The sequence below is a fragment of the Pelophylax lessonae genome (genome assembly GCF_965119305.1).
Source record: "Pelophylax lessonae genome assembly, chromosome: 9".
NCBI classification, from domain to species: domain Eukaryota; kingdom Metazoa; phylum Chordata; class Amphibia; order Anura; family Ranidae; genus Pelophylax; species Pelophylax lessonae.
In genome coordinates, this window is record NC_138776.1 from 172,997,937 (window position 1) to 173,020,613 (window position 22,677).

At 38.7% G+C, this 22,677-nt stretch overlaps 1 protein-coding gene across 2 annotated transcripts in view; it reads left to right on the plus strand.

The window, feature by feature from the left end:
* The first annotated feature begins 546 nt into the window (after nt 1-546).
* Nucleotides 547-22,677, plus strand: part of LOC309563240 (LIM domain-binding protein 3-like) — a 107,584-nt gene continuing 85,453 nt past the window's right edge. The window contains exons 1-3 of one of the 2 annotated variants that reach the window (XM_082267627.1): nt 547-597; nt 4,062-4,274; nt 20,838-21,014. In XM_082267627.1, coding sequence (XP_082123753.1) covers nt 4,129-4,274; nt 20,838-21,014 — 323 coding nt within the window. In that variant the 5' untranslated portion in view covers nt 547-597; nt 4,062-4,128. The remainder of the gene's footprint in view (nt 598-4,061; nt 4,275-20,837; nt 21,015-22,677) is intronic. The other variant, XM_082267628.1, reaches the window with a different exon arrangement.

A 22,677-nucleotide genomic window follows, 5' to 3' on the forward strand; every position in this document is an offset into this window, starting at 1 on the left:
TCTAGGACTTTTGAAGCATCTTCTTGCTTTATTGGACACGCCTCTGACTTTCTTGCTTTGAGTGATCTTTAACTTTCACTGCATGTACTTTTGAGGTTCTTGGTATATTATTGTTTTTACTTCTCTTTTACCACTATGTAATCTCTCATTCCACCAGCTTCAATCTACCTCCGTGACTCACCATTAGCCTTGGTTGAGAAACAGAAATCAAATCAAGATAAAATATTTAAAGGTCTAAGTGAAAATATAAATTTGGTAACGTTTTGTTTGTGTTTTGATGTTGACTAGCAGTTAAAGGTCTACATATTATACATCCTAATTGGCTTTAAAACTATCTAAAAAAAGTTATAATTTGGACAAAAATTGACCCCTCCTATCAAAAACATTTTATAAATGGCAAAGTGAGTGAGTCATGGTTCTGTTGCTAATTACACATAGCAGGGATGTCCCCATCCATCTTCATCCATAGTGGCATCACGACTGGGGACTCTTGCCCTGAACAGGTGATTGATATAATCTGAGTATCTTGAAACACATTCACTGTGTCCTCTTCTTTCGCAGCAGCAAGGAAAATGTACCCAAATCTCCTGAAGCAAGGTAACTTGTACAATGGACTTTGTTTCTCTGGGACTTATACAACACCACAATACAGATTTAAGCAAAGGAAAAAAATGCACTTAGTTTACCAATACAAGAGTGTTAAAAAAAAATCACATTTATGTTTTTTAACATTTATAATACAATAATCAAAATCATTGTGACAGTCCATCAAATGAACATACATTTTACTGATTAATTGGTTTAAACAATTTAAGAAAATACTGCTAAGATGGAAATCAAACCACTAATAATTTTTTTAATATTCAAAAGACACTCAAGAAGTTAGGTACACCCACTATTCCACTTCCTAGAAATGTCAGTCCACTCAAGCCTGAAATTTTAGTTTTGACTAGATACCGGAAGACTGAATTGTACATAGTCTTCTCAGATATCATGAATGAACAAATCTTTGTCTTAGTTTATACGTCAACCAACCATTATGATCTCTTCTGTTCTTTTATTTTACAATGCAGTTGTTGAAGGAGTAGAAAGAGTGTGAAAGAAATTAAGCAGCTAAATATTTTCATAGAAGTCAAAGGCATGGTTTAAAGTGTAACTAAAGCCACTGAGGATTAGCACAGCATTTGTCATAATATGCAAGTATGTAGAGGATACTTGCATATTATGGCAGACTTACCCCACAAACGTCTTTGCTGGCAGAAGTAAATTTGTTTTTTGCAAAAAGACATACAAAGAATGTCTTTGCAAAAAGACATACAAAGAAATACTCCAATGACCAGTCACTATTTTCTGTTGGCTGGTAATGCTGTTGTGCAAGGGTGCATTTCAAATGCCATAGTGTAAGAAAGATGGGAACTTGGTGAGTCTGGAGTCATTGTCAGACATTAGACTTGACATCAGTGGACACTGTAGGGTTTTCGGAAGTAAAGAGTAAAGAGAAGGTACTTGGCGCTGCCACAGTGATATTGTGTAAAAAAAAATAAATGAATGTAGATAGGTGGATATAAATAACATGTACTAATATCTCTCCAAAAAGTGGTATATTAAGACAATAAAGTGCTAAATGCAATAATAAAAACTGAAGTGCAATAAATGAAAGTGCACAAACAAATGAATATCATATACAAATAACCCACAAATTAATACATTAGTAAAGTGCAGCAAATATCCCACAAATGAATAATTGAATCAAGTGCAACTGTGATAAGTGTGGTTGCAATATAAAGTGACAGTGTGCTTCCAAAGAGGTGCAATAATAAATTAAAGTGACAGTGCTCCTTAAAAAAGGAGGAGGGGGTGGAAGTGTCCCCAAAATTGGCAAGCAAAGGGAATGTGCCAGGGCAGTGGATACAATAAATCACATAAATGTGATGAGTGATAAAAAAGGTGTAGAGAAATTAATAAGGTGTGCCCCAAGTGAAAGAGGGGGTAAAAGAAGAAAAATCCTGGTACAATAATAAGAAAATAAATTATAATGTCAATATAACAAAATGACAAGCAGGTGAAGTCCAATGACACTCCTAAAGTGGTAAGTGTCAAATCAAAAGAAAGTGGCTAGGTAGATGAGTCCGTGTAAAAATAAAAAGTTCATAATTTGGAGAAGATGACAACCGTCCGATCCCAAGCTTTCACAGGTTAAAGTGGAACTTTTAGAAGGTAACGCATGCAGGTGAATTCTGTGTCCCCCTAGTGAATTGCACACTCACCAGATCATGGTACCCCTACAGGGGTGACAGGCGTGGTATGTATCAGGAGTAAGTCTCCTCCACAGCATCAAAGGGGAATATGCACCGTCTCCTTCATTCCATTAACCCTAAAAGCGTAGTGTATAGCGGTCATAAATAAGGTTGGAGGTCCTGATCATATATGGGGAGGAAAGGCTCATATAGTGAAGTATTGTATAATAAATTCTTTATTGAAAATAAAAATATTACTCACAAATTAGCGGTGTGTAAACAAGTCGCTATGACCGCTATACACTATGCTATTAATTTGTGGGTTATTTGTATATGATTTATTGCACTTCTTTCATCTTCTATTGCATTCAGTTTTTATTATTGCATTTAGCACTTTATTATCTTAATATACCACTTTTTGGAGAGATATTAGTACATGTTATTTATATCCACCTATCTACATTAATTTATTTTTTTACACAATATCACTGTGGCAGAACCAAGTACCTTCCCTTTTTACTTCCTATATTTGGTATATTGCCCCTTTTAGAGGCATATACTTTTACTGAAGGTAGGCCGCAGCCGCCCACTTCCCCCCACCCCCTTTTTCTCCATCAGTGCGGATTTCTTACATTTCTAACTGTAGGGTTTTCAGCTGCAGTAAGATCTGCACTATCACACAGGCACTACAACTTTACATTAAGCTTCAATATACAGTGTGACTGATTAACTAAAGGCAAACAGGCTATTCACTGCACAAGAGATTTTGGCACTGAGTTTAGTGAGCTAAGTTAAGCTCTGCTGATATACATCATCCAGTTGTGTGCAAGCAAAACGCTGTTTTTTTATTTTCCTCGCAAGTGATTGGGTTGTGTTTGAAAAGTGAAACTTAACCACATTCACCCGGCTCTAAGGCAAACTCTCTTGCAAAGTAAACAGACAGTTTGCCTAAATCAGCCCCAGTATGTAATATACCTTGATTATGATACAAATATATTCTACTGAGGCAGAGCAAATGACAAGTAACCTAATGGCCCCGAGGAGAAGGGGTCAAATCACAGCAGAGACTCCTGTTCCTTTAAATCTGATAGGAGTCCCCAAGATCTGTGCGCATTTTATCTGAACAGTATTCACCCATAACTGAAATATCAGTTGTCACTGACCAAAAACAAATGGCATAATGGTGCCATAACATTACCTTACTTTCTAGTGATAATTTACAAATTATTTTAGTCAAGGTTTTAGATAAATGAACCATGTGCTGCTTTAAATGTTTGGGGGAAAAAAAAAAAGATCAAAAGACTGTACTTAAATTGTTTTGATGTTCACTTGGTAAGTCTTTCAAATCTGATAAATTCTTCTACAATATATAGACAAAGAATAAAGGGGTTATCTACTAGTCCCACTGCACATTTGGAGCACAAAGCGCCCATTTCTTCCATGTTTATGAATATATGATTTTTATATTGCCTTGCATGACTACATGCGCCCGGCATTTTCGCTATATTTCAAATATGTAATTGCAAATATTCTAGTTTAGGTTGACAATGTTGGAGAGAATGGATGCTCTCCATAATGTTACTGGGGGGTATGGAGTTGTCATACAATTTTTTATTTTTTTTTTATTTAATGAGTATAGTCCTTTTGAACAGTATTGCTACTATCAGAAAAAAGTCAAGCCAAGCTACAGTCTTGGAAATGTATATATTTAATAGGTTAGTTACGCTATTACAAAAGCTCGACCCTGTATTAACTGTCATAGTTAAATGATTTGAACCCTTCTTTGGAGTGTGCTGAAAGCACATCGTCATTTCTGTCACCCAGGCCTGCAGGTACATCAGTGTCACCAAGTATCACCTCAAAGGTTTGGCAACCTTCTAAGCCAACTACCATGAATGCTACCCCTGCCCAAACAAATGAAATGTCTGCCAGAGGTTATTCTGTGAGGTTTGGTGCCGACACAAGTCCAAGAAAACCCACTTATACAAGCCAGAAAGTGGTTAAGCCCTCACCCCCAATTACTTCCTCTTATAAAAGGTATTAAGGTATTAAGGTAACAGATATTAACATAATAATCAATGTTTTGCAGATTGAAGTTCTTTATAATAGCTTCCTAACAATGAAAGTTGAATGTAAAAAGTTGTGAGTCGTATTATGTACTGAACAGCAACACAACTAATGTTTATATTTAAAATTTAGTTCATGATTTAACCAATGAAAACCCAACATGCTCACATCAGAGAAGTACAAGTATAATATTTAGGGGTACACTGCTAATGTTTCTGAAATCGCAGAGTTCTTTGATGCTTCTATAGTAGAGCTTCTGAAATTTAGATCAAATAAATGTGCTTATGGAGTTTCTAGTGATGCTTCAAAGTTCTTATAATTTTATCTTTAGAATATGCCCATCAATTCACACTACAAATGCCCCACTTTAACTAGGGTTTACAAGATTCATCTTTCTCAAAGAGTATTATGACTACAACATAAGGCAGTTGCCTCCGTTTTTCAAGTTCTTTAGCTTACATATATTGTTTTTAAAATTGCATTATTTTTTCCACTAGGAATAAATGTGTAGTACCTGATGGCCTTAATTGGTTACTGCTTTTTTTTTTTTTTTTAATCGATACAAGCATTTTTAAAATGTATTTTTGGTATTTGGACAAAGAATTGAGAAGACCGAAATAATAATTTTAAGGCATAAAATTCTGCATAAAGTCATCTGGTTCTCCACTACACAGGTGCAGACCTGTGATAAAAAAACAAGGTCTCAGGACTTAATTTTAACAAAATTAGGCCCTTTTAAAACATAACATGTAAGTGCATTGGTTGTATAGGAACTTTTTCATTTATTTTACTGACATAATGAATAATGACCACCATTTTAATTTTCCAGATGTTACAATCTAAGAAATAGTATCAGTATTAGTATCATGCATGTTGTAGTATATTTTGTTTAAACTAAGCTGTAATCATTTCTGCACATATTCCTCTCTTGAAAAATCTTACAGTATAATCAGAAATCACATAAGCACACAACCCAATAAATAGACAAAGCTTTTATACAAGTTCATCTTATATAATAAAGGATTTTTATTTTGCATCTACTGTATCCAAGTAAATTATGTGATCTCAAATTAAAAATAATAAAAAATGTAGAAAAATATAACAAATTTCACCTAAGTTACTTTGAGATAATAACCCAAAGCTATTATTCTGCATGTAGTCCATGACAGCACGCTTTAGAATATTTCCACCTGCTCCCGATAGCCCTCTTTAGTTTAATGTCCATTTTAATGGAGTGGGGGATTGCAGATGGCAATAGCCCTTCCCCAATGGTTGCTTTTAGCAGACCTGCACCTGGTTCTTACTTAGGATCTACAAGTTGGGTGACCAGATATAAGTGATGAAGCTGCTTAGGCTTGGAGATCAAAGTCCTGAACCTGTGCTGCATAAATCGTTTTGACCCTCCTAAAGCAGGACTCAAGTAATTTTTTTTTTTTTTTGTTAATTTACCTTTCGCTGAAAATGGCAAGTAGACAGCAGGGGCAGGTAAATTACAGGATCCCTCCCTTGCCCATTTTCAGAACTCCCTAATTCTCTGAACAGAGACAAGGGAACAGAGAAAAAAAAATGAATACAATTTCAAGGCAGAGGCAAAGGATGCATGAGATAATAAAAGCTTAGTGGATCAAACAGGCCATATGCTCAGCTCAGTATACCTAGAAATTGACAATGTCCTGCTAGGCACCAAAAGCCTATTCTATAAAGATATATCTACCTCCTGAGACTACATGGCATATAAGTAGGTTGTCCAGATCTGCAAGGAAACAAGTTATCAAAATTTCTAGATCTTCCTAAAACATGACGTTTTGAGGGTTTTTTTTTTTGTTTTGTTTTGTTTTTTTGCATTGGCCAGCATTGTCCTCTCTCTCATGTCCTAAACTTAGGTTTTTTATCTGTGATCTCTCTTAGGTGTGTTGACATGGAGTACAGAGCAACACATTTATTACATCAGCTAGTCATTATAGTTCCAATAAAGCCCATAATATTCCCTCACAAAATCTCCAAGTCATATTATGTTTTAGCACCTCATTCATCTGGTAGCTTGATAACATACAACAAACATTCATGAATTTGAAAGAGTTGTAAAAATAACTCCTTCATCACTTGGGTGGACTTTGTCAGGTGTGCTTTCATGTCAAATATGTGGAAATATGATTACTAGTAAATCCAATTATAGTCTATTTTGCTACACAGAAGCAAGGCACATGGCTAGTCATAGGAACATATTGAAACTATGGACAGAAAATATTTATATATATATTTTAACCAACATATATTTTATAGCACATTTTGGCACATTTAATAAGGAAAACTCCATGCTCGCAGACCATGCTTGTGAAAATACACAGAATTCTGCTGATTTCACAAATTAATCTTGCTGCATATGTAAAGTAATTAAACCCACCCCTTGCTCAAAAGCGTGTGCACTTTCCTAGTATCCCTTAACACAAATAAATGGTCATGAAGAATAATTCTAGTGATTTTTTTCTATATTTAGAATTCTCCTAAATAGGATAATTTATGCCTAAGACATTCAAAATAGTGAGGTATTTTCATCGTTAGGGACTATATCAGTAAGAGGGATATCTTTGATGGATCTACAAGCAACACAATTTACTATAGTCAAAGTTCTGGAGTTATTGACTACCCCTTCTATGTTATATCAAATAAAAGATGTATAAACCACCTTACTAGCCAGCTATTGATTTAAAATAGCCATTGTAAAAAAAAAAACTAATTTGCTTTAATCACAAATTGTAAATCATGCAATATGAATGAAATCCTCTGGGGAAAAAAGCATAAATCGTTTAAGTCAGGTCTAATATATTATACTGTATACATACTTTGTTATTTTAGCCTGTTAAAAAAAGGAAAGGAAAAAATATATATATTATTAACTTTAGGTGCTAAGCTGCTGTGCTTCTTATTTCTTGATCTAGAGAATAGACAGCTCTGTTCCATTGTTTTTTTATTTTTATGTAATCAATATTTATAGTAAAAAGACAAGAAACACATAAAACATTTGCTCTAGAATTGTACATTGAAACATCAGTGTCCAATAGTAATAAGATACACAGGTATATAACCACTTGTCAACGTGTGCCAGAAATCATTTTGAGGAGCTATAAAACCATAACCCAATGGCTATATTAGAGGATCTATGCGGGTGAACTTCATTATGTTATCAATATCCGGTGGGTGAAAAAAATGGGTTCTTTAAAAGGCTAATACTGATGAGGTGTGTGTCTATCAAGGGTCTGATCTCATAAGAGTAGTATATCCATTCTGCCCATATATTGTTTTGCCTCCCAGTAAATCTCCCGATAGGCAGGAGCTGGTAGTCAGGGGGTCTTTTTGCGCATCAAATGTCTGTAAAGTGCATTCTTTTCCATTTAATAGCATGAAGGTCATCCAATCATTCCGCAAGGTGTCCTGCCATCTTTTTTTAACAGTACCTAGTTTACATATAATCTGCTTGCCATCCTTTGTTCTCCACAACACACTTATATGTTATATTCCATTTTGGACACACCCTTTTATTTTGTAGTATGGCATTCACCTGTCCTGTTTGATAGTACCCAACTTTCCTGTCCACTGCATTCCACAATACACAGCTTACCTGCCCCTTCCATTCCACAGCACAGAGCTCACCTGCCTCTTCTATTCCACTAAACACAGTTCACTTGTCCCTTCCATTCCACATTATAGCGCTTCCCTTTCCCTTCTATTCCACAGAACAGAGCTCACTTGTCCCTTCCACTCCCCATAATTGAGTTCACCTGTCCCTTCTTTTTGTAACAGAGATTGTTTCTTCTGCTCCCATTCCACAGAACCAAAATCACCAGTCTCTTCCATTCCATAGCACAAAGCTTACCAACCTCTTGTATCCACTGCACAGCACCCTTCATTAGCACAGAGGACAACTGCACTCTCTTTACAGTAGCATGGGCATTACCTGTCATCTCTATGAAAAAAACACAGGGATATTTCTACTCTCTAGTATGCAGTCCACCTGTCCTTTCTACCTTGTAGTTTGGAGTCCACTTATCCTTACTTTGTTTTAGCTTGGAGCTGACCTGTCCTTTCTTCTACCGTTTTTCCCTGAACATGCCCTACCCGGAAAATAAGACCTAGCATGAGTTTCTGGAATGCCTGCAATATAAGCCATACCCGGAAAATAAGCCCTAGTTAAAGTCCTTGTAAAATCATGTAATCCATTCTGTAAAAAGATTATGTAATGTGCAGTGTGTCTCCTTGTGTAACTTTGTTGTGGAAAATACCTTATTTACAGCGCCATTGGGGGCCCATGTGACCAGAGCTCTTTTCTTCTCCTCCTGGCTAAAGTCAGCAGCCCCTCCCTCTGATGTCAGCAGGATCTTGGCCCCTCCCTCTGCATTATTTGGAGCAGGGAAGAAGAGCTCCAGTGGCTCACGTTGCATACACGTGTTGTAAATAAGGTATTTTCCACCATAAAGTTACACAAGGAGACAACTGCACATTATATAATCTTTTTACAGAACGGATTACATGATTTTACAAGGCCTTTAACCAAGGTTTATTTTTGGGTTTCCAGAATTTCATAATGCTGACTCCTGAGCTGACAGGGGGAGAGGGGGAGAGAGGAGAGAAGACAGGGGACACAGGAATTTTTTTTTACATATCTTAAACAAATAGGACATCCCCTGAAAATAAGCCCTAGTGTGTTTTTTTTTTTTAGCAAAAAGTAATATAAGACCCAGTCTTATTTTCAGGGAAACACAGTATGTAGCTTGAAGCCCATGTGCCCTTTCTACCATGTAGCATGTAGCCCACCTCTCCTTTGCACTCTCTAGCTTGGGGCTCACCTTTCATTTCTACTCTCTAGCAAAAAGTCCACTTATCTTTTTTACTCTCGAGCCTGAAGCCCCCCTGCCTTTTCCACTTTCTAACATGAAGCTCATCTGCACTTTCTACTCTCCAACATGCAGGCTATTTGTCCTTTCTACTTTTGAGCCTGGTGCCCACTTGCCCTTTTCTATCCTCTAGCGTAGAACTTACCTGTCCTTTGTGCTTTTTTTAATGTGGAGGCCACTCATCCTTTCTTCTTTTTACTTTCCAGCATAGAGATCACTTTCTTCTGAATAGCTTGAAGCCCACCTGTCCTTTCTATTCTCTAGCATTCAGCCTACTTATCCTTTTGACTCCCTAGCTTAAGGCTCACCTGTCCTTTCTACTTTCTAGCTATGAAGCTGACCTGTCCTTTCCACTCCATAGCATGAAGCCCACCCGTTCTTTCTCATTTCTAGCTTTGAGCTGACCAGTCTTTTCTCCTGTCTAGTTTAGAACTCATCTGTCCTTTCTAATCTCTAGTGTGAGATCACCTGGCCTTTCTACTCCCTAGCTTGAAGCCCAACTTCTACTAATTGGCATAGAGCCCACCTGTTCTTTCCACCCTTTTTTAATCTCTAGCTTTGAGCTGATCTGTCCTTTACATTCTCTAGCATGGAGCCCGCCAGCCCTTAACACTTTGCGCTAAGCTGTCCTTTCCATTTCCTAGCCTGGAGCCCAGCTGTTCTTTCTGCTGCCTAGTGTGGAGTTCATCCATCCTTCTGCTATCTAGCATCCCGCTTACCTGCCCTTTCTATTCTCTAGCTTGAAGTTGTCCTCTCCATTCTACCCTATAGCACAGAGCCCACCTGTGTTTTCAACTTTTTAGCTTGGAGACCATCTGTCCTTTCTATTTTCTAGCTTGGAGCTCACCTGTCCTTTATACTCTGTAGCTTGAAGCTCACCTGTTCTTTCTACTTTGTAGCTTGGAGCTTACCTGTCCTTTCTATCTTCTGACATGAAGGTCACCTTCTATTGATTAGCTTGAAGACCCATATGCCCTTTATACTGTCTAGCATGGAGCCTACCTGTCCACTTCACTCTTAATCATGGCACAATCTTTTGTTTTTACTCTCTAGAGTTGTTCTCACATGCCCATTTTACTCCCTAGCACAGTTAATACTTGGTCTTTCTACTCTTTAGTATGTGTGTTTTCCTGTCCTTTCTCCTTTCTAGCTTGTAGTTCACCTGCCTTTCTACTCTGTAGCTTGGAGACCACCTGTCTATTCCGCCCTTAAGCTTGGAGCTTACCTCACTACTATCTAGCTTTAAACCCACTTGCCCTTTCTACTATCTAATGTAAAGATCATCTGGCCTTTCTGCTCTGTAGCTTCAGTTTAACTGTCCATTCTACTCTCTAGTTTGCAGCTCAACTGTACTGTTCTACTTTTTGGCATTGCGCCTACCTGTCCTTCCTACACCCTACCATGGAGCTCTGCTTCCCATTTAACTATCTAACTTCGAGCCCACCTGTCCTTTCCACTCTCTAACACTGAGCACAACTACTTTTTCTACTCTCTAGTATGGTGCTCACCTATCATTTCTGCTCTCTAGCATGGATTTCATCTACACGTTCTACCCCCTAGCTTGGAGCCCACCTGTCTTTTCTATTCTCTAACTTGGATCTTAGCTATGTTTCTACCCTCTAACCCTCCTTTCCTTTATTCCTTTTTTTTACCATGGAGCTCATCTGTCTTTTTTTCTTTTTAGCACAATGTTTACCTTTTATTTCCACTTTATAATTTAGCTTTCCTGCACTTTTAATTTCTTAACATGGATTCTACCCATCCTTTCTATTTGCAATAACGGAGCACACCTGTCCATTCTATTTCCTTGCATAAAGAATGCCTGTTCTCTATTTCAAAACATAGATTTCACCTGTCCTTTTTACTAACTATTAAGGAGCTGAACTGTACTTTGCAGTCTGTAGAATAGAATGTATCTACGTTCCTACTTTCTAGCATTAAGAGAACATCTCCATCTACTCCATTGCCTATCTTCCTTATACTTTTCATTCCACCGTGCAGAAATGGTCTGCCATTTCTGTTCCATAAAGCTCACTTCAATTTTACTTGTGCATTATCTTTCACAGAATGGTCAACTGTCCTTTCTGTGCTCAAGCATGAAGCTGTCCTGTCCTTTCTACTCCCTAGCCCTGCTCTCCTATATTGTCTTTTTAATTGCACAGAGTTCACTTGCCCTTTCTAATAATTAATGCCAAACTCCAATTCATTCCTAATTTTGAATTCACCTGTCCTTTCCACTCTCTAGCATGGAGTCTACCTGACTATTCTGCTTTCCAGCTTTCTCTACTGTCCTATCTACTTTTTAGCATCGATCTCCTTGTCGCTTCTACTGTCTAGCATGGAGCCCAACTGTCCTTTCCATTCTATATCATGTCCTTTCTATGCTCTAACTTGGAGCCCACCTGTCCTTTCTCAATATTGTTTGACATGGAGCTCGCCTGTCCTTTCCATATTCTAGTGTGATTATCACATTCTCTTTCTCCTGAGTAGCTTGAAGTCCACCCACCTGTTCTGCTTTCTAGCTTGGAGCTCACCTGTCCTTTCCACTCTTTACCCTAGAACTTACCTGTACGTTCTAATTTCTAGCATGGAAATTACCCTACCCTTTCTACCTAGCTTGCAACCCATCTGTCCTTATTACTCTCTAGCTTCGACCTGACTTTTCTTTTCTACACCCTAACTCCACTTTCCACCTTATAATCTAGAGATCACCTTTCCTTTCTGTTCTGTAGTTTATCTGTCCTTTGTACATTCTCTAGCATGAAGTTAACCTGTCCTTTCAATTTTCTGGCATGCCTTTACATGTTCATTCTATCGATTAACTTGAAGTCCACCTGTGTATCTTACTCTCTAGCATGCAGCCCCTATGTCCGCTCTACTCTTTATTATTGAGCCCACCTGTCCTTTCTACTCTCTAGGATTGAGCTCATCTGACCTTTTTATTCTATAGTATGGTGTTCATCTTTCCTTTTTGACTTTCCAGCTTGCAGCTGTTCTGCCCTTTTCTACTCTAATTTGGAGCCCATCTGTACTTTCTACTTTCTAGCATGGAGCTCATCTGTCATTTCTACTCTCTACTATGGTGCTTACTTGTCCTTTCTACTCTATAGTGTGCAGCTTACCTATCTTTTCTACTCTCTAGCTTAGAGCCCACCTTTCTATTCTACTATCTAGCTTGGAGCCCACCTACCATTTGTACTACCTAGCATGCAGCTCACTTGCTCTTTCAACTCTCTAGCTTGGAGCTCTCTTGCCCTTTCTACTATTTGGGGGCTCTACTGCACGGAACCCTCCTTTCCTTTGTAGCATGAAGCTCATCTCTCTTTTCTAGTTTATAGCATGAAGTATACCATTTATTCTTTCCTCATAATATTGCGCCTCTATACTTTTCATTTCCTCACATTGTATTATACCTGTAGTTTTTAATTTCCAAGCATGTAGCATATCTGTTCTTTCTATTTCCAAGCACATAGCATGCCTGTCCTTTTTATTTCCAAGCCTGGACTTCACCTGCCCTTTCTACTGTACTATATAGCAAGGAGTACGTTCAAGTCTTTGGCATGTAACTTATTAAAGTATTTTACTAATTAGAATGAAAAGAACTTGTTCTTTTGACTCTTTTGTCCATCTCCCCTATAATCTTTGGTTGTGTAGAAAACACCTGCCCTTTCTGTTCCATAGAGAACATTGTAGATCAATTGTGCATTCTATGTCACAGCATGGGACTCAACTGTCCTTTTGTTGTTTTCAGCTTGAAACTCTCCTATTCATTCTACTCCTTAGTCTTGCTCTCCTATGCTGTTTATCCTATTCCATATATTCCATTGTTCTATCTATAAAATAATACTCAACTCTGATATATTTATTAGCCTTCAGCTCACTTGTCTTTTCTACTTTCTACAATGGAACCCACATTTCCTTTATGCGTTCAATCTTGGGGTTCACCTGTCCTTTCTATTTTAAAGCTTGGGGCCTATCTGTGCTTTCTACTCTCTTGAATGGAGCTTATCTGTATTTTGTACTGTCTAGTTTTGCGCACTCCTGTCTTTTCTGCTCTCTAGCTTACAAACCAACTGTCCTTTCTACTTTTTAGCTTAGAGCCCACCTGTTTGTTCTGCTCTCTAGCTTCACACCTGCGCTTTCTACTCTATTGCTTGTAGGCCACTAGTCCCTTCTATTTTTTACTCTCTAGCTTGGGGCTCTATTGCATGAACTCTCCATTTCTTTTTTTTTCTAGCATGAAGCCTGCTTGTCCTTTCTTTTTTCTGTCATCAAATGTAACTATTATTCCTATGTCATCATTTCAGCACTCCTATCAGTTTTATTTTCTGGCCGGGAGAACAGTTGGAGCTTGCCCGTCCTTTTCCTAAATAATACTGCCGTCCTATCACTTTCATTCCACAGCATGGGGCTCACTTGCCTTTTCTATTCCACAGCACTTCCTTGCCATTTCAGCTTTTGGCTTTTTCATCCCAGTAGATTTCTACATTTGCCTCATATCATACACCTGCCTTACAGTAAGCATTCCATTCCCTGCTACATTGTACAAGTCTGTATTTTATGCTTTCCCCACCCTACCCATGCCATCTTTGCCTTCCAGACTCTCGTACCTTTCTATTTTCAGTTTCCTTAGACAGTTTTTGCTCTTAGAAATGTAACCATCTTGTCATCATCTATGAGTGTAAAGATTTAACATTCTGCAAATTCTACCAGATAAATATTTGGTCTCATGGTTATCATACTGTATATCTAGTTCCTGTTCTTTTCAAAAATAAAGTAATCACTAAGAAGTCCCACAGCTTATGTTTCCACAGTTATTTTTAAAAAGCATTGCAGCATACATTTAGGGTTAACATAGGTATGGATTTTCAAACCCTTCCAACATTTGTTAGAAACCAAAATCTCTTAAATTAAAGTTTAACTATACCCAAAGCTTTTTTTTTTATTTTTATTTTTAAAAAGAATGGGTACAGATTACAACTCTTGTCAGGTTTTACGGTTATCCAAGCCTAGAGAGCAGGCATAAAACATTGCTCCTGTTTTGGGAGCAATGTTTTATAAGACAGGAAGTGAGAAGAAACATCAATATAAAGCTCACAGGGTTTCTAGAATTCCCCCTACTCAATGCAAAACATTACTTCTTAATGTGTTGCTGTTAGAGATATTTCCTCAAGCTTTCTGATGTGGGAACAACCTTTTTACCAGATAAGAAAGTTGTAATCCTTGCCCATGCTTACTAAAAAAAAAAAAAAAAAAAAAAAAAAAAAAAAGATTTTGGCCATGCATATCGTGACAACTTGGGGGTTGTTTAGCTCATTGGTAGTGCTTTGCAGTGAGTTTAGTCCACACCAGATATGCCATTTAAGGACATGTTGGCCCACTTTTATTTAAACACAAAGAAAAATCCAACAAATAAACAGCTTCCCTCGCAGGCGTCTTCCACCATCAATACAAAATTAACAATGTTCAGCCTTCTTGCTTTCTTTGGCAGCCCTACTGCTCAGGCCTCATGCTTTGGTCCTCCTGACCACCTAACAAAACCCCAATGTGATCTCATACAAACACAATAGCTCTGTTAGCTCTCTGTCTCTTTCCTGCAGCTCCCTGCTGCTCTTTTTCTTAGGCTCAGGCTTCTGTCTGTCCTGTCCCAGACAGCACTTTGCAGACATGCACACCTCTCTGGCTGCTCCCTTGTAATCACACATGGAATTTTTGGGAGGCTGGAGCCCTGGACTATGGTCAAGTCCCAGATTAGAAGGGTTAAAACCTACTGCATGCTTAGCCCTCTGGCTACTGGCAAAACCCGAACCCTGGGTTGGAAACCCTTTGTCCTTTTCTCCTACATTTTTCACCGTAGCAGGGCCTCGCACTACTACAATATCCTATCAAATATTTCTCATTTTGCAATGTATGGTAGTTACTACATAATTTTAAACAATGGTGAAAATATATGTAGCATCCTCCTAGGTAGGTGCTAAAGAGAGTATAGTTTTGAATCCTGATTACCAGAAGGATTGCAGGTAAATCTATATTGTTCTCTGCCTACCAGAGAGCAGAATCTGCTAGTGAGGTCTGCTCAATGTTGGCTCAGGTGCAACTCAGTCTATCTGAAGAGTGTTTCACACTGGTCCAATAGGGAGGCAAATTGGACAGTGAGAGGAAACCTGACAAATGAGTGCACAGGCATTTGGTACAATCCTGGTTATTTTTCAGAGGAAAATGCCTCAGTGCAGGCTGGGATACTGTATAAATGCCAGGAGCACATGTGCTCTGGGTCTTTCAGCTGGAGAGCAGAGTTCTGGAGGGAGGGGGCAGCTGCCTCATCTTCTGTAGAAGTGTCATGTGGCCTCAGGTGGCCATCCTGAGGGCCTAAAGAGCTAGACAGGAACTGAACCCGGAGGTCATGTAAAGCTGACTAGCATGGGAGACACTGGAAAAATCTGATTCTGCAGTACAGTAAGTACAGATCTGTGTCAAGGGGCCTGACCAGAGGGGGGCCACCCCTGCAGCTAGAAGAGTCAGTGGATGGGTGTCAGTAAAGGGAATGCTAGAGAGTATCCTGAAGATAAAGTAGATTACCAAGTCTATAGCTGGAGAAAGAGCAAGGAGACTTAACCCTTTCCATACATGTGGCAGTATGGTTTAGGCAGTGAGACTGCTTCCACAAGTAACCTGGTGAGGGTTGTCCTTATCAAATGTATATAGTTCTCGTCAGAGTATCCCACTATTCCCTTCTCCCCATTGGGAGTAAGGATAAATGTGTGAACTGTACCCTTAGTGACTGTATGCTTGTAATTATAAAAAGCCCAAGAAGTCATCATCATACAGCAAGCCCTACGGGGACAGTGCTACATGTATAATAAATTCTACGTTTTGTAGTTTAATAACATTTACATAATTTACATGGATTTTCTGTGTCTCCTATTTTTCTTAAACTTGCTTCCAACAGAACACAGTTTTTTTTAAAATGTATTCTTTATTATTTACCACAATATAACATACACAGAATATCTTAAAACATCCCTTCCCCACCCTCCCTCCCTCCAACACAACTCAGGACAAAAAAAAAAAAAAAGGAAAAAAGAGGTCCCCCCCACACACACACATGATAATGTCCCAAGACTTCTCTTACTACTTCCCTAACGCCACCAAGACACTTCAAATGGGATCTTAATATTGTTCCCCCTAACCTAATTCACAAATTACTATTGAGGCCACTTTCCCCAACTACTTACTTTAAAATAATCAAACACCCTTGCCAGCAGCCTTTAGCTAATTAATGCTTTATCACCTGATATTACTGATTGATGGAAGCTTCTCTTCCCTCTAAATCGAAGACACAGGCTAGAAGGGCATGACACAGCCTGTGACTGACAGAAATCTATCCACACCATGTCATTGTCATTAAATAATAAAGATTTTTCAAACATATATTTGTATGATCATTTAAAACCCTTTTTTGATATTATTTATGTTTTACTCTGTATCCCAAAGACTGTTTTTTTTTTTACTCTGTACCCCAAAGGACTAGAAGCTCCTCCTCCTTATGTTTCCTTGCAGACAGGCTGAGAAAAAGTTATGTGACAGCTGTTTATTGATTAGGAAAAAGGTACTTACAAGTCTATTTTTTTGTAAATTAAAAAAATTACAGTGCCATCATCCACATACAGAAAGAGAAGGGATAATGTAAATTAAACAGTGCGTGTTTAGTATCACTTTAAGCTCTCCCATTCTAGTCTCTCAATGGCCTTTGGTTTACATAATTCCTAATCTAGTACTCATCATCTCCCCAACAACAGAACACAGTTTACAGAAGCAACATATAATAAAAAAGACCACTCTGAAACCTTTTCATGGTTTGCTACCTTTTCCTTTTTGTTCATGCAGCGGATGACAAAGTCACTAAAAGTAATGAAAAAAGATGGGGTATACCTGCGCTATGGAATGTGTATACAACACAAATACATGCACATAGGGGAAAAAGGTGGTTGTGCTGCCTCCAACTTACCACTAAGGGTAAAGGATAATTGAGGTTTGGGAGTTTGTTGGTTTAGGGCGCTACCAACGTGCACAGGCAATTTTGTGCAAACACTATAGATTATAAAAAGTGCTCTGTGCTTAAAAAATTTTTTAAGCACAGAGCACTTTCTATAATCTATAGTGTTTGCACAAAATTGCCTGTGCACGGTGGTAGCGCCCTAAACCAACAAACTCCCAAACCCCAAAAGTCACTAAAAGGCCCATGTGTACAACCAGCATTTAGCCCCTAGTCAACTATTGACTAAGTAAAAATATTAACTTACTATGTATTGATTGACAGCTGGATAAAAGTGATTGTATAGGTCAACATGACAGTGGGAGGGGCTCCAGCAGTAATCTAAATTACAACAAATAAGTCCCCAAGTCCCATAGGGCCATTGTGCTACTGCATCATCCTCACAAATGGTATATTCGCCCCATGCCCATAATCTATAATTTTCTTAAGGAGAAACACCTACTGCACAGAAAAACAATTCTGTAGTAACATATTTTATCTCAGTCTGTGAAGATGGGATAACCAACTTATAATTTTATAGGCTAGGAATCCAATTTGTTGTTTGTTTCCAACAGGGGCATAACTATAGATCATGGGGCCCCAAAACAATAATTTGATGGTACCACCCCCCAAGCAATTACTCTACTGTCATTCCTTTTAACATGTCTTGACAATTATTCTTAACAAGTATGTCTATATCGTGAAGAGGAAGCAGGAGAGCTGTCAGTGTAATTAGTACACTACCAGAGCTGTGGACAGAAGATTACTATTGTGTCCTCAGTAGCTCTCCAGTCTTTTTAAGAATCTCATATCTCAGGGACTTGATGTACATTATAAGTCCTCCCACCACTTCCACTACCACAGAAAGCAAGTGCTGAAAGAGTTGGCCCAATAGTAAGTTAAAACACAGAAGCTGTAGTACTCATCCTAGACACAATTACTTTAAAACCCTCAAACAAATGTCGTAAGCCCCCGTTCACACTGGGGCGACCTGTCAGGCGACCTGGTCTCCTGACAGGTCGCCTTCCATAGAGAAGCTGCGGACCCGTTGTAATAGGAGCAACACAAGTCGCTCCGACTTAGAAAAAGGGTCCGAAGCTTCTTTGGGGCGACCCGGAGCGAACTGCATAGACTTCAATGTTATGAACATTGACAATTCCTAAATCTCCTCCTTTGCTCTGACATCAGCTATTCTTGATTGGAAATGTCACACAAGGTTAAAATGGTTGTAAAGGCTGAAGGTTTTTTTTACCTTCATGTATTCTATGCATGAAGGTAAAAAACCTTCTGTGTGCTGCTCCCCCACAGTCCCCCTAATACTCACCTGAGCCGCCTCTTGATACAGTGATGTTTGCGAGAGATTGGCTGTCCTAGGGTTCCCTCTCCTCATTGGCTGAGAAAGCAGTGGGCACCATTGGTTCCCACTGCTGTCAATCACAGCCAGTGAGCCAATGAGGAGATAGCGGGGGCAGGGCTGGGCAGTGCCTCTGTTTGTCTTATGGACATAGAGTTGGCCTCGGAAGCAAGCATGCACCAGTGTCCCCATAGCAAGTGGCTTGCTATTGGGGGCACTGGTCAAGAGGGGGGGAGCCAGGAATGTCGGTGGGGGCCCCAAGAAGAGGAAGATGGGGGCTGCTCTGTGCAAAACCACTGCAAAGATCAGGTAAGTATGACATGTTTGTTATTTTTTTTATAAATCAGAGTGTAACTTTAAGGGTCAATGTCAGCAGCAACCTTTGCAGCAATTCATGATATTGTGCTAAATCCACATGCATACAAATTTTTTTATGTTTCATGTACCCCAATAGCTTTCATAAGGGGCCTTCTTCCAACCCCATGCCCCATAGCAGCCATGTAAGCATCTATAGCTAGTGTTATGCAACTGATTCCCACTCTTTAAAACCATTAAGTGACAAAGCTTTGCTATGGAACAACAAGAATTAAAGCTCCTATTAGTTTGTGGGAGCAAAATCGTTTTGTTCCTTAACCAAAGCTGCTCAGCTATGACATTCCATAAAGTATGAATAGCATCATTTGATTTTTATTAATAGAAAAGGGTGTTGTTCGAAAACTGCAATGGGGTTATATTGAGTCTGGGTTCACATATGCGTGGGTCTGGTTTTCGTGCAGAGTCCAGTGCGGCTTCCATTCAGCTGTTCAAATGGGATTCAGGTGCGCATTTGACACTGAAATCGCACCTAAACTAGACTCAAAAACTCACAGAACTCTTTTTTATTTCGCACCTCAACCGACCCGCATATATGTGTACCAGCTGCATTAAAAACTGGTCTTGTTCACATGTTATGCAAATCAGATGCAGTCTATTACATATCCGGTTCGCATATATGTGAACCGAGCCTAAAGGAGGCCTGTTCTGAGAGAAATATCTGCTCTGTTCTGGAACAAGTACTGGAAGCAGAAAAGAAGGTCAAAACACCACATCGGCATAATTGTTCCTGTTCAAAGATTAAAAAGTATTGAAACCACTGTATAAGCATGAGAGTCAAGCAACTCCAATTTTCAGAAGGCGGGGCCAGCAATCCCAGCCTTTGTATTTTTCTCCGCACTTAACATGTTAACAGCAATATTAACATTTCTAGTGCTAGTGAAAATGGAAGAGTTGAGCCATTGAAAGATTCTTCATAGAAGAAATAGTTGACAGTCAGTGCAACCTTCATTATGGCTCTGTGAAAATGAGCTACAGTAAAACTTCTGTAAAGAAATGTCTCTTGTGGAATCAATTGCTAAAAAGCCAGCAGGTGATTCAACCTATTGGTGCCCAGCCGAAAAAGAATATGATAGCTTTTTAAATACACAGAATTTGTTTTAGAATTGGCATTTCATGCCAACTTACAACTTTTTAAACCTTTTTAAACACTATAAATGTTATTCTACAACCATCTACTGTATACTGGAATACCATATATATTACAGTAGAAAAAAACACTGGTGTTGCAGGGATACTTGGAATGGCTTTGCACTAAATGCTTATGAATCATGAATGTAACCAGTATGACTGTACTGTTTACTAAGACAGAATAGAATCTATTAGACGTTGCATTCATTAAAAAAAAAAATTCTAAGGTCTGTAAATTTTTCATTTTCCAAATTACCTGCATGGAGAATCCAATCCGTTTAGTACAGTGATACTGCTGACATCTGATTGATTATATTAACCTTAACCTTATTTTTTTCAGGTTGCATCCTGTATTCATATTTCCTTCCAACTACAGAACATTACCTGCCTAATTGTTTAAAGCAGGGATTCCAAAACTACAACCCTGCAGTTGTTCAGGAACTACAATTCCCATCCTGCCTAGTCATGTATGTGAATGTCAGAGTTTTACAATGCCTCATGGGATGTGTAGTTCTGCAACAGCTGCAGGGCCGTAGTTTGGGAATCCCTGGTTTAAAGAGTTATCTTAGATTTTTGCTGCTTCTCACAAGTACTTTAAACTCATACAAAAGGACAATAATAAAGAAAACTGCAATATGTGAAATAAAATGTATTTGTGTATGATAGCAGCAGTCGCTTTTAGCTTTTAACACATCTAAAGCATACAACCTAGAATGTCCTGTATTCTTATTTGCTTTAACTTTACTCAGTAGCCAAGTTGAGCATGCACCAGCACCAGCCAACGCAGAATTTGTGAACAAACCTGCCGCTTCTGCAAATCAAACTGCTACTGCTGAGCTATACACAGCCCAACACCCAGCATCACCGCTTCCAACTGCGGCTCCTTCCTCTGCCCCCCCTGCTGCTTTCCCACCTTTCAGCGAGAGGTAACGCTTTTTATTTGCTTATATTTTTTATATTTTGCTATGAAGAATACAAATATTTCCAAAAAACAATTAAATAAAATTTATTGTAAAATTAGCATGTCACCATGGCAAATGGATTAGGCCAAATGCTTAATAGCAGGTATCAGAAGGTGTCTACACAGATTTTGTCTGCACCCCTCTTACACCTAGGAGTCTCTGCTCAGGGTTGGGGAAAGTTCTGAACTTTGACCAGGCTGGAATTTGTTTACATTCCACATCCCTCAGCAGCAAGACATTTAATAAAAAAAGAATGCCACCTTGCAGTGCTGCTATTATTGTGTTGTTGGTCAAATCAACTTGCCATAATGACAAATTTTACATTAGCAGGCATTTGTTGGTTTACAAGTCATGTTTACATAAATTAAGGAGTGCAATCAACCATTTTCTGAGCATGAGCCATGGCCATTATTTAGAAAGAGAAAAATGTGGATCCAGAACAAGTGTCTGCTTTCAGAACACTGTTTAGGAATTAAATGACACTTTTAGGGATAAAGGCAGCTAGCACTAGATGACGTTTAGGAAATTCTATATAGATACACAAATAAGAGTTAAGATTTTTTAGCTTTTAACTTTATTTTAAGATGCCCATGAAGTAAAATAGTCTGGTCTCTTTTACCATGTAATATATGTTAACATGTATGTTGTGTATTTTATGTGTGTTACTAACGACATGCAATCATTAAAGATCACGTTCTACTTTGCCATATACAAATTACCGCTGGTTTAGCAGCCAATATTACATTGAAAAACATTCTGAGTAATCACACAATACAAAATAGTATAAGGTCATCTCAACCATGCAGAGATGTTTCTAAAAACAAGAAGCATGTAGCTTGCTAAGCGCAAGAGAAAATATCCTGGGAAGCTAAAACCCAAGAAAATTATTCTACTCAAATAATCAAAAAATGCAACACCCAAAATTGTAATTTAATTTTCATCAAGGGTGCACTCAAACTGGCAGTTTTAACACATACTGGGCATAGTTCACCTCGGTCTAGTTCATTTGTGTAGTATTAGAGCTCTGAACCACCCCTGGGATCAGGTAAAGTGGTTGTAGACACTTACCTTACATATACCCAGTGAAGTCACTATCCTCAGGTGATACACAGAGATTAAACAAATCCACCTACATGTGTTATACCTGTCTATCTGCAGTCTTCTCTTTTCTACATCCGCCTAAATTGCTGAATTTATAAGCTTCTCTGTGAGATCATATAAAGGGGTTGGAGAACTGAAATTACACTTTGTAGAGATCAGTGAGGAGAGCTCTGACAGTTGAATGGAGGAAAGAGACACAGCTCACACGAACAGAGCTGAGGCTGTCAATCTCCTGGAGGTCCCTCCCCTGTCCCCATTTTTCTCTTGGTGTCAGGACAACTTGTCACAAGTGATCCACGCTGATAGCAGAGGAAAGAAGCAGCAGATCAAAAAAGCACTTAGTGCTTTTAATTGAGACAAGTACACACTATAGAGGGATATGCTTTGTTCATATTTCATGTCTGAGGTTTACAACCTTTTTAGGCAAACTGTGCCCTGGACCAGATGTGGTCCCAGGCACGGTTCATTTGTGGTCTGGTACAGTTTGGTTTAGCTTGAGTGCAAACTGTGCCAGAGCTCATAAATC